Source organism: Lytechinus pictus, chromosome 3 (genome assembly GCF_037042905.1).
Source record: "Lytechinus pictus isolate F3 Inbred chromosome 3, Lp3.0, whole genome shotgun sequence".
Lineage (NCBI taxonomy): Eukaryota > Metazoa > Echinodermata > Echinoidea > Temnopleuroida > Toxopneustidae > Lytechinus > Lytechinus pictus.
The window spans coordinates 53,243,139-53,260,911 of NC_087247.1; the positions used below are offsets into that span (position 1 = coordinate 53,243,139).

Sequence of the window (17,773 nt, forward strand, 5' to 3'; positions counted from 1 at the left end):
GGAACTGATAACTATTTATACTGGAAAAACCATCAAAATATAAGCTCTTTATAAAAAGATGATTTTTTAAATCTTTGACAGGGAGGCTTTATCAGGTCTGACAAGAGTCTAACCTTGGTCCTAGTTACACTCTCCTTGATCTCCACAGACTTGGCTCCTCCCACAGCACCTCTCAGGTTCTCCTTCTCAGAGCCTGAATCTTTGGTGATTTCAGCTGATTCTTTGGTAGGTGTGGCTGTCTTGGTTGAAGAAAGAGGTACCCAGTCACCCTGGGAGGCAGCCCTTCCTCTGGGAGTGTTTCCAGTGTCTGAGGGTCAAAGACAGTGAAAGAATGGTTGTTACTGCAACTATTAATAATGTAACAAGTGTTCACATAGTCAAACCTGGCAGCGTTGAATATCTTGGCATTGATATTGTTTTACAGGCCTACTGCAAAAACAGTTGTGTTTGAATCCAAGACGAACAAAATTATGTGTAGTCCCCTCAACATAATTCTGATTAGTTGGAAATAAAGTTTTAGAGTTTCCATTAATTGTAAGTTTGTCTGCAATGGACATTAGATCATACTCTGGTCAAAATTCATGAAGAAAATGAATAGAGGGGTCAAGCACATTAAAGATAGAGTAAATAGCATCTATTGTCTGTGTACACACCAAAAGTGAAACAAGTATTTGTATCAAATTCAGTGTTTATGCATGCTTAAAAAACAGGAACCACCATGGCAAACATTCACCTTTAGTAGAGCATTCAAGAGCCTTCCACCTCTCTGCTTTTAGTTGGGTGATGTTCACTTCTAGATTACTCTTTGTAACCTTATGATGACAGGCTGCAGGAACAACTGGTCTCCTAAATAGAGTAAAAATAATTTGACCTTGATCATGTGACCCCACACTTGTGCAAGATGATCAGTGATACTTGATTATCCCTATGTCCACATTTCATGAATATATCCATAAACTTTCAAAGTTATGATGGCAATTCAACAACAAACAACAACAACAAAAAACATATAGCCAAAGGCAATTGATCTTAAAGGACAAGTCCACCCCCAAAAAACTTTTTTGGATAAAAAGAGAAAAATCCAACAAGCATAACACTGAAAATTTCATCAAAATCGAATGTAAGATAAGAAAGTTATGAAATTTTTAAGTTTCGCTTAATTTCACAAAACAGTCATATTCACATCCTGGTCAGTATGCAAATGAGGGAACCGATGACATCACTCACTCACTATTTCTTTTGTATTTTAATATATGATAAATATGAAATATTCAAATTTTCTCTCCGTTTACCAGTGAAACAAAGTTTTATTCCTCCCTAAACATGTGGTATTGCCATTGTTTATCATATTATGATTCAGTCAAGTTGGTCCTTATTTTCAAATTTGTAAAACTTGAAATATTGTATAATTCAAAACAAAGAAAAACAAAATAGTGAGTGAGTGACATCATCGACTCTCTCATTTGCATGTCACTGAGTTGTGCATATAACTCTTTTGTGAAAAATAAGCGAAACTTTAAATTGTCATAACTTTCTTATTTTACATTCGATTTTGATGAAATTTTCAGTGTTATGCTTGTTGGATTTTTCTATTTTTATTCAAATCAACTTTTTGTTGGGGTGGACTTGTCCTTTAAATGACTTTCGACCATGGTCATGTGACCTGAAACTCATGCAGGATGTTCAATGATACTTAGTTACCCTTATGACCAAGTTTCATGGACAAGGTCCATATACCTTTACAGTAATGATATCTCAAAGACTTCACCTTGGTTAAGATTTTGTTTTGATTCCCCCAACATGGTCTAAGCTCACTGACCCTAAATGACCTTTGACCTTGGTCATGTGACCTGAAACTCAGGCAGGATGTTCTGTAATACTTAATTACCTTTACATTCAAGTTTCATGAACTAGGTCAATATACTTTCTAAGTTAAGACATTTCAAAAACTTAACCTTAGGTTCAGATTTCGATGTTGATTCCCCAACATGGTCTAAGCTCATTGACCCTAAAGGACCTTTGACCTTAATCATGTGACCTGAAACTCAGAAAGGATGTTCAGTAATACTTGATTACAGTTATGACCAAACTTCATGAACTAGGTCCATATATTTTACAAGTTATGATGATATTTCAAAACTTAACCTTTGGTTAAGATTTCAATGTAAAAGCGGCGCCTATAGTCTCGCTCTGCTATGCAGGCGAGACAAAAAAATGGGACCCTTGATCAAGCTCATAGATTCAAAGCATGCTTAGAACTAGTTCATTAAACTGACCAAGAATGATCCATTTCCAGCTCTGTGCACATGCACATAAATATAATCATCCATGATACATGCGAGTCAAATTGTATTAGCTGGTTTATATGGCCGACTATGATAAAGTATCATTGTAATAATCATCATTGTCAATATCAACTCCAATATCTTACCATGGTCTGATTCTCCAACAAAATAAGGTATCTGATGTACTCCCATGATTCAACTGGAGAAACTGATTGTCACTGAAAGAAATACACATTAAAATATTATATTATCATTGAGAAATGAACAGCTAATATTTTTCTATTCTAGTTTGTACCATACAATACCATTGAAAAAGGGAATTTTAAGTATCACTTAAAAACTTTTTATTATCAAGATTCTACTAGAGGTAGTACATATTTTTTTACAAATCTATTGAGACTAGAAGAAATCCACAAAGTCTCCAAGAATGTCCACTTATCCCACAATTGCAACCAACTTTGCCCAACTTTATATTTAAATGCAAGCAATATCTGTTATGTCCTGTAGTTCTGTCTAAAACCATGCCATGATTGATTTAAAAATGTTCATCATAAAATGCACTCAATCTAACAATATACATGTACTCTTAAACTTAGATTTAACTATGCCACTACCACACTATTTTTTCCAGTCCGGTGTAGCAAACAAATACAGAAACACATACAAAATTTATAGTTACAATTTGCAAACAACCAGAAATATATGGCAGTGCCCATACATGTATATGATGCAACGATATAAATTTATTAATCAATAAAGTCAAGCAAGATAAGTGAGAAATCCTGCTCAGCAATAGTTCTAATTAATTGATTAAAGGAGAAATATATTGATAATGAATATGGCCTTATTATATATCAGTGGAAAGGTCATGATGTGGGGATTATCATTTGGTCATTCAACAATAACGAAAGTAATACATAAGGTGGAAATCGCCAATTAAAAAGCGCTAAAATCCCCGGGAAATACGCCTCCCAGCGGTCTCTGAATTGACTCGAATTCGATGACGTGTATGAGTGTACGAGAGACGTTATTGGCTCTCCCACGTCAAGCTCCATTGCATGCAAAACCTGTTGCGAGGGTACGTTTTCGCCACACTGTCACTGAATACTTCGATCACGAAATGAAAGAAAACCCAGAAGTTTATCTAGATTTTGGATTTTCAAATTTATGATTTTGAAGATGAAGAGAATAATGATGAAGTTTCTAGCTCTAGTGACGTGGATGGAGGTAAATAAGGGGAATTACGCCTATGACGATGAGTCGGACAATTCAACTTGCATGCCGATTCGCTACCAACTCATGCAGCTGCTAGTGCTAGCTGCACATACCGCGGGCCAAAATAAATCCATGAAAATTAATTCCAGCCTGACAATCTAGACAGAGTCTCTTCCCTCATTTACTCTAAAGAAGGAAAATAATGATATAACTGTACTTACAAACAAGTGAATATATCTACATCTGAAGGCAAATCAACTCAACGAATTGCAGCAGACGATAATTTATGCACCGACGATAATATTCACGTGGCTGGGATAAATTGTCACTCGTTCTGTTAGATATAATTTCTATATCATTATCTTGACAAAATTACGAAACTCGGGAATTATTTATCTGTATAAAAATATAGTAACACCTCGTACTATTTTTAAATTACGATAAAACCTTTTTTGAAGCAAAAAGTTGAGGTAAATTAAAATTAGATGTAAAAGATCATCCCCAACATGCGTAGCTCGTATGTAAACAAACCATCACAAACACACATTGCTTGCTCGCCTTGGCTGAGCTGAGAGTACGGTAGATGCACGTGTTGCACAGCTCTCAACCGGCATTTTGGATGGTTTGTTTACAATCACATACGGAACGAGCTAAGCATGTTGGGGATGATATTTTACATCTAATTTTAATTTACCTCAACTTTTTGCTTCAAAAAAGGTTTTATCGTAATTTAAAAATAGTACGAGGTGTTACTATATTTTTATATAGATAAATAATTCCCCGAGATTCGTAATTTTGTCAAAATAATGAGGTAGAAATTATACCAAACAGAACGAGTGACAATTTATCCCAGCCATGTGAAGTTTATCGTCGGTGCATATCGTCTGCTGCTATTCGTTGAGTTGATTTGCCTTCAGATTCGGATATATTCACTTGTTTGTAAGTACAGTTATATCATTATTTTCCTTCTTTAGATTAAATGAGGGAAGAGACTCTGTCTGGATGGTCAGGCTGGAATTCATTTTCATGGATTTATTTTGGCCCGCGGTACGTGCAGCATGCAGCTAGCACTAGCAGCTGCATGAGTTGGTAGCGAATCGGCATGCAAGTTGAATTGTCCGACTCATCATCACAGGCGTAATTCCCCTAATTTACCTCCATCCACGTCACTAGAGCTAGAAACTTCATCAATTTTCTCTTCATCTTCAAAATCATCAATTTGAAAATCCAAAATTTAGATAAACTTCTGGGTTTTCTTTAATTTCGTGATCGAAGTATTCAGTGACAGTGTGGAGAATACGTACCCTCGCAACAGGTTTTGCATGCAAGTGGAGCTTGACGTGGGAGAGCCAATCACGTCTCTCGTACACTTATACACGTCATCAAAAAAACCCAATTTCGCGGACGTAATTGTGCGTGTTTGAAGCATTCAGAGAGAGAACTTTAAACTATCAATTAAGTGAGTTTCATCGGTCTCCATGATAAATGATGTACACCAACGTGTTCTTCTTATTTTCCCCTTTAATTTGATATATAATTCTTTATTTTTATGATTTTCAATATATTTCTACTTTAAAGGTTAGATATTTGATTACAAGGAAATTCGGTTCTTTCCATTCTTCAATTGACAACAAATTTTCAACATTCATATTCATGATAGGATAGGTGATTCTTACTTAGTCTTGAATTTGATGCATATTTCATTTTCTGAAAAAGTGACACTGACAGAGTCCCGCTTGATCTTCTTCACATACATATGAAGGTAAATAACTTTCAAGTCTTGCTGTGGATTTAAATGAAAGACAAATTGCATAGAAAAATTAAAGAATTGTAGAATAAATTGAGAGTAAATTAGAAACATGAACGTTTTTTTGTCTAAAAAAATGCATACTACATGTATGTGAACATCCATGACAATTACATGGAGAAACAAATATCTTCAAACATTTATCTTAGAGACAAAAAAGTACACTCTGATTTTCATTACAATGTAAAATTATATGGATAATAAACTGAATTTATATAAGTATAACATATATTATAATATTTGTAAAGAAATTATATGGTATTTAAGACTTAGAAAGTCAAAAAGGGGCCTAAGCTTTCGATCCTAGCAGAATCTTCGTCGGAGGCAAAATGACAAACATATAAAGTGGAACAACCATAATATAGACCACAAACAAGCTACAGCAACACTAGAAACAAGGAGACAAAAGGGGCATTAGTGAGTAGAGAAGACCAATCAGGTTAGTGAAGGGGATGAAAGAAAAGGAGTAGGCAGACACAAAGGGAAGTTAGTGTAAGTAAGGCCAGTAAAAGACCTCAAGCCAAGAGGGATTAAAATAATGAGACAGGCAACATCAAAAAGGATCTGGAACAAAACAGTGATAATGGGATGAAAAACAAGAGAATTAGTGAGACAGGTTACAAAGAAAGGCTTAATAAACTGGCAACATCAAACAGGATCTGGAACAAAACAGTGATAATGGGATGAAAAACAAGAGAATTAGTGAGACAGGTTACAAAGAAAGGCTTAATAAACTGGTGCATAAGAGTGGGGGAAAAAAAAGAAAAAGAATGGGGAACAACTGATAATGTGCAAAAGACATATAAGTATATATGATAAAGCATTAAACAAGACTTCCAAGAAAACTAAAACACATACCCTCTGAAAGAAATTATGCTTGACATGGTTGACTAAATACTCCTCTTCAGCATCTTTCTCTTCATCCATTTGCATGCCACCTTCTCCATCTCTAACAACTGATGACCCTTCTGTTTGTATTCCATTCTCATTTATTACATTAGGGATACCTTCCTCTTGCATTTCTTTTGTGAAAGCACAATCCTACAAATGAAAAAAAAAAAGATTTAAAAGTTGTGAAACCGGAATCATTGTCTCTAAGAACCTATTAGTATTACATGGCAAGAAACTTGCAAGTTCTTTTACAGTACTAGAGTTGTCATTGAATAATTGGACAAAATATTTAGATATTTCAACATCCGTCATAGAAGTTATTGTTGAATCATATTCAAATCCTTTGTCTTTGATGAAAGAAATAACATGTTTTAACAGCACCTTTGATATAAAATAAAAAGAAAGAGACAGACTGACAGAGAGAAATTGTTGGAAAACATGTAAATATGAACCTGCACATTTTCACATTTATATTTAAGTATATTCCCAAAATTGTGAACTCTCCATGGACCTTAAATGATTGAGTCTAGTCCAGCCTCCAACTCAGTGGAGCTGAACATGAAGGGTGCTACATGCAATTATTGGCGGCACAAGTACTTTCCAATCTATAAGCTATATATATTGGAAAAATCATGACACCTTTCCATAATTTACAATTAAACTACAGAGAACCACTGCTTGGCTACAGAGTTAAAGGGGTACTCCAGGCTGAAAATAATATGATTTGAACAGATTAAGAAAAATCAGACAAACAAAACCCTGAAAATTTGATCAAAATTGGACAAGGAATAACAAAGTTATGGTTTAAAGCTTTGCATTATTCCGATAAAACAGTTCTAGGCATGTATTCATGAATATTCAATGAGCAAACTGATGATGTCATATCCCCACTTGTTCTTTAATATTATATTATTTAAAATAAGGTTTATTCAAATCTTTTCTTTCAAGAACCAAAAATATTGGAATAACAACTGATTAAGTGCACTAGATATTAATTGCTGCAACTAACATGTATTTCATTACAAGGGAGACATGTCATTCACACATGTATATAAAAAAATGAAACAATTATGATTTCATGACATAAGAAAAGGGAAAGTGGGGATGTGCCACCTTCAGCCCATCTAATGAATATTCATGACAACATGCATACACTGTATTTAATGTTTTTCACAATACATTGCTTAACTTTAAAATTCCATAACTTCGCTATTGAAATTTTCAGCATTTTGCTCTAGGAATTTTACTCTATTCGTTTAGATATAAATATGTTCAGCCTGGAGCATCCCTTTAACTTTGATGGTGTTTGTGCCTGTTACTTTAAAGATACAGTATTCAAAATATGACTTACTCCTAATCGTTTCCATTCTTTGAATTTCTCTTTCTTTGGCAGATGAACAATGAGTACTCCATCTTTCAATTTAACACTATCAGATGACTTGACAACCAGGTGCTGAAGTGAACAGACCCATTTAATGCCATCTATATGTAGGTTTAAAAGAAACAACAAAAATGTATTGCAATGAAGGTAACAATAATCAAGCACTACCTTTGTCATAGTAGAAGTATAAAACTCCAAAATAGTTTTATTTCTAAAAACTAGAACTATCACTGAAGGTGATTAATATCCCCACCCTATGCCATTACCATGGCAACGGTTTGCAACACATAAAAAAAAAATGTCTTGCGCATCTTTACCCAAAGACCAATGTGTGAGCAAAATATCATGAGAAATGGTTGAAAACTGATAAAATAGTTTGAACTACAAAGTTTGTACCCAATTTTAGATACAGTTTGTAACATTACCATGGCAAAGCGATTTCCGACACATGCAAAAATATGTCCTGAACATCTACTCAAAGACCAACGTGTGAGCCAAAGTTCATGAGAATTGGTTGAAAACTGATCAAGTAGTTTGAACCAAAAGATTTTTACCCAATTTGGGCCATATATTTATGTTGTTACCATGGCAACACAATTTCTGACACATACGAAAATGTGTCTTGCACATCTTTACCTAAAAACCAATGTGTGAGCCAAATTTCATGAGAATTGGTTAAAAATTGAGAAAGTAGTCAAGATACGCGAGATTTGCACCTAATTTTTGGCATTTCATGATGTTACCATGGCAACGCAATTTTCAATATGTACGAAAAAATGTGTCTTGCACATCTTTACCCCAAGCCCAATGTGTGGTCCATATTTGGTAAAAAATTGAGAAAGTAGTTTGATGCGCAATATTTTTTTTTGCTCCTAATTTGAGGAATTTTATGTCATTACCATGGCAACGCAATTTTCAATATGTACGAAAAAATGTGTCTTGCACATCTTTACCCCAAGCCCAATGTGTGGTCCAAATTTGGTAAAAAATTGAGAAAGTAGTTCGATGCGCAATATTTTTTTTTGCACCTAATTTTAGGAATTTTATGTCATTACCATGGCAACACAATTTTCAAAATGTTCGTAAACTGTGTCTTGCACATCTTTACCCCAAGACCAATGTGTGGTCCAAGTTATAAGACAATTGGTTAACAAGTGGAATGCCTCTGGCTGTCTCACCTGTATCGCGCGATTCAATATAGCAGCAGTGCTGACTTTGAAAACTAATATAAAATAATTATTCACAAAAAACACCATTCATATAATGATACAATACTACGTTCATTGACATTTGACCTTGATCATGTGACCTAAAACTTTTCAGTGATACTTGATTACCCCTACATGTATATCCACATTTTATACACTATATCTATAAACTTTGAAAGTTATGACAGCAATCTAATAATTACCTCTAAAATGGCTAGAGTTCAATGACCTTTAACTTTGGTCATGTGACCTGAAACTCGCACAAGATGTTCAGTGATACTTGGTTACTCTTATGTCCACGTTTTATGAACAAGACCAATACACTTACATAGATATGATGGTAATTCAACAAATACCTCCAACATGGCCAAAGTTCATTGACTTTAAATGACCTTTGACCTTGGTCATGTGACCTGAAATTCGGACAAGATGTTCAAAGATACCTGATTACTCTTATGGCCAAGTTTCATGAATCAGATCCATAAACTTTCAAAGTTATGATGGTAATTCAACAGATACCCCATTATAGTCAAAGTTCATTGACCTTTGACGTTGGTCATGTGACCTGAAATTCGCACAGGATGTTCAGTGATTACTCTTATGTCCAAGTTTTATGAACTAGACCAATAAACTTTCAAAGTTATGATGGTAATTCGACAAATACCCCCAATTTGGCCAAAGTTCATTGACCCTAACTGACCTTTGACCTTAATGAACTAGCACAGGATGTTCAGTGATACTTGATTACTATCATGTCCAAGTTTCATGAATCAGATCCATAAACTTTCAAAGTTATGATGGTAATTCAACAGATACCCCCAATTTGGCCAAAGTTCATTGCCCCTAAATGACCTTTGACCTTGGTCATGTGATGTGAAACTCAAGCAGGATGTTCAGTAATACTTGATTAACCTTATGTCCAAGTTTCATGAACTAGGTCCATATACTTTCTAAGTTATGCTGTCATTTCAAAAACTTAACCTTAGGTTAAGATTTTGATGTTGATTCCCCCAACAAGGTCTAAGTTCATTGACCCTAAATGACATTTGACCTAGGTCATGTGACCTGAAACTCAGGCAGAATGTTCAGTAATACTTGATTAACTTTATGGCCAAGTTTCATGAACTAGGTCCATATACTTTCTAAGTTATGCTGTCATTTCAAAAACTTAACCTTAGGTTAAGATTTGGTGTTGACGCCGCCGCCGTCGGAAAAGCGGCGCCTATAGTCTCACTCTGCTATGCAGGCGAGACAAAAATTGAGAAAGTAATTCATTGCACAAGATTTGCACCTTGTTTTTGGCATTTTATGCCATTACCATGGCAATGCAATTTTCAACATGTACGAAAAATGTGTCCCGCACATCTTTATCCCAAGACCAATGTGTGGTTCAAATTTCAAGAGAATCGGTTGAAAATTGAGAAAGTAGTTTGATGCGCAAGATTTGCAACGGACCGACCGACCGTACACTGATTCCTATATATCCCCTTCAAACTTTGTTTGGTGGGGGTATAAAAAACCCTGTGTAATTCAGAATTCCCAATCTTCAATTACAATTCTTTTGTGATGATTATATACATGTACATAGCATAAACTGTGTCTATCATAGGTAGGTACTGCGTATTCTTTTTGAATAATCGCCTCAAATGCCACACAACAACAACGTATACCGTAACTGTCACTTCGCAAAAAGCAAACAGATTTTATTTAGATTTGTTCTAACACATAATTTACATAGAATCTTAATTTGTTTATTGATTTATTTATTTTTGCTGTTTAAATCTGTATTTTTCTTGAAGTCAGAGAGTTTTTTGTCTGTTACCTTACCTTGAAAACTGGGGACATGAATTGAATTCAGTATCTTGAATTCATTGAGTTTGTATTGTAAAAGCCATAAAACCGCTTTGGGGGCTAAGTTTAGAACATCACAATGATGACATTGAAGACAGTAATTTTAAATTTCAAACATGTGCATGAAAGAATTATTGATTCATCCAAAGTTTAGTTTGCATGAAATAGATAAAGATTCATGACCAAACTGTTGTCAAGAAAAAAAATACATACACTTGGATTACATGTATATTAATAATGGTTGTAAAACCCAACTGATTGCAATGGTTTACCAACTTTACCACAGTTGAAAGTCCAAACATTTTTCCTAGACTTTTGGTATAAACTTAGATTGTAAAAACTCTTCTTTTAAAGGGGAACCCAACCAAAATAAAAACTTGTTTTTAGAGGAAAAAGAAAAATCAGACAAGTTGATAGGTGAAAGATTGAACAATATCGGACAAACAATGAGAAAGTTATGAATTATTAAAAGTTGTAAATATTGGAAATCATTATACCCATCATATGCAGATCCACTGATCCAGGGGGGGGGGGCACAGCCGGCTGTGCCCCCCCCCCCCCTTTGAGAAGCTAAATTGAAACAGAAGTGTGCCCCCCTTTGGAAAGTGAACTTTTTTTTTTGCTTGCTTGTCAAAATTTTCCTCCGAAAAATAACCCCCCCCCCCTTGGAAAATCCTGGATACGCCCCTGATACCCAAGGAGACTTCAAATTGGCCGCATATGTGATGTCATAGTGATGTAAGGCAAGGACTACCCTTCCATGTACTCCAATACATAAAATGGCTAAAATATCATTTTCTCAATAGTTTTACTTCAAATTATATTTTTCTTTCATGAGGGCATAAAACATTACACCAGCTGGGTTATATTTAGTTTACTGCCCCAGGGGAATTAGTACTTACGAGAAAACCACAAATCCCTGATAATTAAGTACATGGCCTATGGGAAAGTTGTCCTTGCCCTTGTCATAATTTACTTATCCAGTTGCCAATTTGAAATCTACATAGTCTTGGGGATCTCAAATTTAAAGTACCGTTAGCCATAACTTTCTTATTGCTTGTCCGATTTCTTTCAACCTTTCACAATTCTGTAAATAATTTTCTCCTTTCCAACACAACATTTTATGACCAAGGCTGGATTCCCCTTTAAGACTAATTTCAAATCATTTACACGTACCTTTGAAATATACACAGCAAACACAGATCTTGCTACTATCATTGAGCTCCAATTCAATGTCCTCCTTCTTGATTTCTAGTCCATTCACATTAAATTCAACATAAATATCTTCATCCGTCTGCCTCCATTCATACTCAAATTTAACTGCAAATGACAAAGGGAAAAGTGTATTTAAATAATAAATACAGTGAATTACAAACCCAAAATCTTATCCACAAAATCAATATTGTTGCCATAGATTCAAAGGCCATGCTCAAGGACTGAGTGATGCCATAATAAAATTAAAGGACAAGTCCACCCCAACAAAAAGTTGATTTGAATAAAAAGAGAAAAATCCAACAAGCATAACACTGAAAATTTCATCAAAATAGGATGTAAAATAAGAAAGTTATGACATTTTAAAGTTTCGCTTATTTTCACAAAACAGTTATATGGGCAATTCCATAGGTTGGTGGACATGAGCTTAAAAATTCAAATTCAATATATAGCCCATCTGAACTGTACATTTTAATTGTGTTTGCCTTACTTATACTTATTGCTGGTTCTTTAATTGATGTTGAGGGCTTGAGGCAAGAAATGGAATGCATTTGTTTTACATTTTTTGATTTACACAGCCCAAGCCAGATCTTGTACAGTTTAGTGAATACATTACCAATATACTGACCAATAAGTAAAAAAAAGAAGGAAACTTATTCAGAATGTTACCTTTAACATAAACTGGTGTCTGAAATCCTACTCATATTATTACAGAAACAGAAACATGAATAATACACACATTATTTAATTTTTAGTGACATTTATGTTGTTGACCATACATGGACAAAATGTAACGTGAGTAACCACTTTATCTGCACCCCTAGTAAAAACAATGTGTTCTTTATTTTTTATACATGTGGAATTAGCGTTGTTTAATACTATATGGTTCAGTCAAGTTGGTCATTATTGTCAAATCTATAAAAAATGAAATATTGTATAATTAAAGCAATAAAAAACAAAAGAAATAGTGAGTGATGGACATCATCGACTGACTCACCTAGTTGTGCATATCACTGTTTTGTGAAAAATAAGCGAAACTTTAAAATGTCATAACTCATAAATTTCTTATTTTACATCCGATTTTGATTAAATTTTCAGCAGTACGCTAGTTTGATTTTTCTCTATTTATTCAAGTTAGCATTTTCCTGGGTTGCACTTGACCTTTAAAGAAGTAAACAAATGTCAAAAATGAATGATGAATGCATGACATTGTTTATATGTGACAAAGAAAGAAATAAGGATGCAATATATTCATCATATTCATGTTGCCATATTAAATTCTCAAATTCCATTTACAATGTGTTTGTCTTAGCACATTAGATTTAAATCTGAATCTACTTGTAGATCTAAATTGGTCATGGATCACTGAACATTATCATTCACAGAAAATGAAAAATAACTACCGGTAGTAGATGTAAATACAGTATCAGTTGTAGTCTCCAACCACCTTGTCTGTGCCAAGTCTATGCAACACACAACAATACCCACTCCAAAGACTTTAAAACAACATTATTCTTATGTAAATACAAGAAAATCTGCCCCAAAAAGGTATATAGACACAGTGACCGAAACCTGTGATTGCTTGACAGGACAAGGTTGTGTTACATTTTGGTGACCAAGCTGTGACGGCTGCAACAACTACATGTAAAGCTAGTAAACGTTAATCTTTATTTAAATCCAGGCTTTTAAATTACCTACAGGAGAAGTCCTTCATTTCCGTTCCTGATGTGATCTAATCTATCTTAATTGAGTCAATGTTACTGGTATGTAGTACGAAGGTAGCATAGATTATTGCCCAAAGGCAGAGGCATTTTAAAATTAAGTATAATAATTTTTATTTTTATAAATTGTTCTTCAAAACGGCATTTTGTAACATCGCTTATCGAAGGTACGTCATAACGAAGCAGTTCGAAGGTCAAGCCCATTGTATTTGCGTTGTTTACAAATGGATCGAGGGATTTACACGAGATCGGTCTGGTAAGAAACCTCTCATTTTTCATATTCATAGTGAAATGATTTGTATCCCTTCATACGCATTAGGCGTATGAAGGTTCATAGATAAATAAAATAAATAGATACAAAGCGATTTCACCCTCTAAATATGAATTTCCTAGGGAAATCAATCCGGGTGTATAGGTCTCACTTATGCGTCTATGGGAAGGGTTTCAAGGCTCCGTGATGAAAAAGTATATGTAAAAATATTTTTAAATATCATCACAAAGTCCTCAAGGCTAATTTTTATCCCTCTATAGCTAGGAGCCTCCTGGCTAGGCCTAGGCCAAACGTGGTTCGGTGTACGAGGTTAGTATAGGATACTAACCTCGTACTAGTGTGAGTGGCTTTTTAGTAGAAATGCCGTTTCTTTTTTGTTGTCCTACCTAGTAGTATGGTAGGGGGTCCTAAAGCTACGCACCACTCATCGCGCATGCAGTTTTAATGGCAAATGCACACTGTGTGTGGAACTGTAACTGCAGTGTGACGAACGATTCCTATTCATTTTTTTTTCTACAGAGGCTGCAGTAAATCTCTAAATGCATAGAAAACCCACAACTGTTTGGAATTTTTGAGTTATATTCGCTTTAACTTCATATTATCCTATAATATGAAAATATTTTAGAAATTGAGGCACAGGAAATACTATTTTTCGCATGATAAATCAAGTGTGTAGTTTTAGGACCCCTTCTACATCGGGCGGCGAAATAAAGAGTTTGGAAAACATGGCGGGATTTTCGTATTAGTGAGTTTTGAGATATTTTCTTCTTGGTTAATGATCTTTGGAATGTTTGCCACGAATTAGTGAAAGATAATTTGTTCAAATATTAAAATTGGCATAGTGTTTATCGTTTGTAAACAAAGTGCGTAGCTTTAAGTTTAGGTCCCCCATCATATACCTAGCTAACAGTAACTTGTTAAGTCTTTAAGGCAGTAACAAGTGTCTTTAAATACATGTAGCATGGTTATGGTAGGGAGTTTGGTGACATGCCACTTTCAGAATTTGTATCTGTCTGTGCACCCATGTATAAAACAGGTATGAAGCCATTAAAGGAGGAAAAACCCTATAGAAACCTATACCATGAGAAACTGAAGTTTTATGGATACAATGATGTATAATTCAAAGGCATGCCTTGCTGCACATAGCAGCGCATTGCACCGTTTTTAAAAGTATTACACAGTCCCATTCATTGCATTTTGTGTAAGTTATGAAAATCTACTTTTGCTGTAAAAAAAATCTGCACATTCTCCACTTTAAACAGAAATATCTCTGTCAATATTTGACATCATGAGTTGATTTATGCACCATTCTTTTTCTTATTTCACAAGCTTTCCAATGATACCAAATTTGCACTTGTTCACTGCAACCATCCTGCCTGTGGAGAATCTACAGGTAGGACTATGGTCCGGGGGGGGGGGGGGGGGGGGGGGGCACTCAGTATATAATGCATAGTGGGTATGTGCCGCGGAGGGGACCCCCATTTTTACACTCAAATTTCCGTTCCGAGGCATAGCATTTTTGTCTTATTGAGAAAAGGAACAAAGAAAGCCGCTCCAAAGCATAGCATTTTCTTCTTCTCGAGAAAAAAGAAGGAAAAAAATCCGCTCCAGGGCTTCGCATATTTTCCGTTACGCCGTTCCAGTCGCAATTTTGATGAAAAGCGGCCGCAGCTCGCTGTCCGACCATCGCCTCTGCGCTAGCGCGCCCGTCAGTCGTGCCGCCGGGCTAGCTGCATGCACATTCCATAGGGATGCATACACACTCGCACGCAGGCGACCCGTTCCAAGGACCCCCGTTTTCACAAACATTTGAGTTCCGAGGCCCGTTCCGAGGACCCTCCTTTTTACAATAAGCCCGCTCCAAGGCCCCCGTTTTTTGTCTCGCCCGCGGCACACCCCTACCACTTTTTGGGTCGAGTGCCCCCCCCCCCCCCCCCCCGGGACTATGGTATGCCAATGCTGTATTGAGCACACACTTTAAAAAATCATTAAAATATCACTTTCGTGACCAAAATTAATAATTTCCATACAGTTGCAATTTATAATTTTTTGTATTCACCAGAGCGCTCAAAAACTTGAATTTTTGGCATACTTTTGTGAACGCCTTCTATTGGTGGAAAGTTAAATGGCAAGAAAATTTTCATTTTTCAATCTCTATTTTTAATTCAGAAAAAATAATTTAAAGAATCAAATTTACATAAGAGCCAAATATATGATGAATAGCTGTATTGGAAACTGACAGTGTAAGAAAATCAAGCATTTGTCCCATAGAAAAAGTGAAAATAAGCCAAAATTGCCACCCTTATTTTGCCACACATGGAGATGCAAGTAACTGAGAACAAGGTTATATCATAACCTTGTTCATTGAATGAGTGCAAATTTGTTGGGATTCCTTCAAGATTTCAAAACGCCACTGTCTCCCCCACTCAAAGTTTGAGTCAAACAAGCCTTTAAAAAAAAATTTTGACAGAACAAAATTTGCATATTTTCCCCTGTAAATTAGAATATCTCCATCAATATATCCGACAATGAGTTGATTGAAGCACCATTATTTTTCTTATTTCACAAGCTTTCCAATGATATCAAATTTGTTGGGATTCCTTCAAGATTTCAAAAAGTCACCGAACTCCCTAACGTTAAAGGTAAATGCTAGTTTTGGTAACGATATCAAAATGAGTTCGTACAGAATCCAATGAAATGACCACCAAAGTGTCTGTTTGTATAAATAAAACATATGTGCCAAAGGATTCTGGAAGAAATTGTGTAATTGCTGAGAAATCAGCAAATAAGCACAGGATTCGGGTAGAGCGTCGGGCCCGACATTCGAAGCAATAATTATACACTGTCCCACGTGCGCTTATCTGTGTTGGGGATCTTCAGCCTGAACATTTTTCAGCGTAGATTTCAAGATTTCACAAAGTTCAGTTTATGTAACTGTACCAGATCTAGATCCTCGATGATATACTGACAATTAAGCCTTGTTTTACAGACTTTCTCATGAAATCAGTGTTTACTGCAACTACTGGAATTTCTCTCTGCATGGCTTGAAATTAAATTGAAATTGAATATAATTTCAGAGAAAAAAAGCATCAAAAGAGAAATACAGATACATGTACAGTACCATCATCAACATCTGTAGCTCCCATGATCTCAAATCCTCGATGCAATTTTTCGATAGAACTTGTTGATCGAGTAGTATCACGAAGTTAAAAATATACACGCGAAGCTAAGACTCTGAGTAAGACAGTTAATAAAGGCCCCAAGCCAGAGGAAGTAGCGGTGATTCGGAAGAGTCTACCCGGCTCGTGCCGGTGCAATTTTTGTGAGGATACCGTTCAGCTCACTCAACAAGTCTCGCTCACTAATCAGCATGGATAGGTTGTAAAATGTAACAACACCGGGAACAAACGGGCGGGGAAACAACCAAGTCCGATTATGATCTCCAAATAAGAGGAAAATAAGAAATAAGACTACATCCGGACATAAGAATTTAAGAGCCACGAAATAAACCAGGCAGGATTTAGTCCGTCAGAGAAAGATCTCGATTTTCACCTGCGTCATTCATTCATTCCGACATTTCGGGAATTATCAAGACGCCTGTCAAATCTTCACCACAGATGGCGACACACGGTAAGATCGTATTCTGTGAATAGATTCCGCAGAGCTCGAGATCTGGGAAGAGATTGTGCAGTGCACGAGCCCCGTCACGAGCTTCGTAAATTATACAAATAGTATGAAGTATAATTAGAATTATATTAGTAATAATGAAGTATAAGTCGAGGAGGATAGCATTTCCCAGGTGTTAGGCAGTGAAATTCACACAATGGAATTCAAAGTAATCAAAATTCCACAGAGGACCAGTTGTCTATAAAAGGCCCATTTTTAAGTTCAAAGACGGCTAAGATCATACAAAACACAAGGATCTTGTAAA

The 17,773-nt window shown here is 35.6% G+C and overlaps 1 protein-coding gene across 2 annotated transcripts in view; it reads right to left on the bottom strand.

Annotated features, from left to right (window-relative positions):
- Window positions 1–17,452, bottom strand: part of LOC129257010 (ubiquitin carboxyl-terminal hydrolase 19-like) — a 29,948-nt gene extending 12,496 nt beyond the window's left edge. The window contains exons 1-8 of one of the 2 annotated variants that reach the window (XM_054895243.2): window positions 16,964–17,452; window positions 11,815–11,958; window positions 7,550–7,680; window positions 6,166–6,348; window positions 5,177–5,283; window positions 2,432–2,503; window positions 734–846; window positions 114–307 (exon numbers count right to left, since the gene is read on the bottom strand). In XM_054895243.2, coding sequence (XP_054751218.2) covers window positions 114–307; window positions 734–846; window positions 2,432–2,503; window positions 5,177–5,283; window positions 6,166–6,348; window positions 7,550–7,680; window positions 11,815–11,958; window positions 16,964–16,988 — 969 coding nt within the window. In that variant the 5' untranslated portion in view covers window positions 16,989–17,452. The remainder of the gene's footprint in view (window positions 1–113; window positions 308–733; window positions 847–2,431; window positions 2,504–5,176; window positions 5,284–6,165; window positions 6,349–7,549; window positions 7,681–11,814; window positions 11,959–16,963) is intronic. The other variant, XM_064097359.1, reaches the window with a different exon arrangement.
- Window positions 17,453–17,773: the final 321 nt, after the last annotated feature.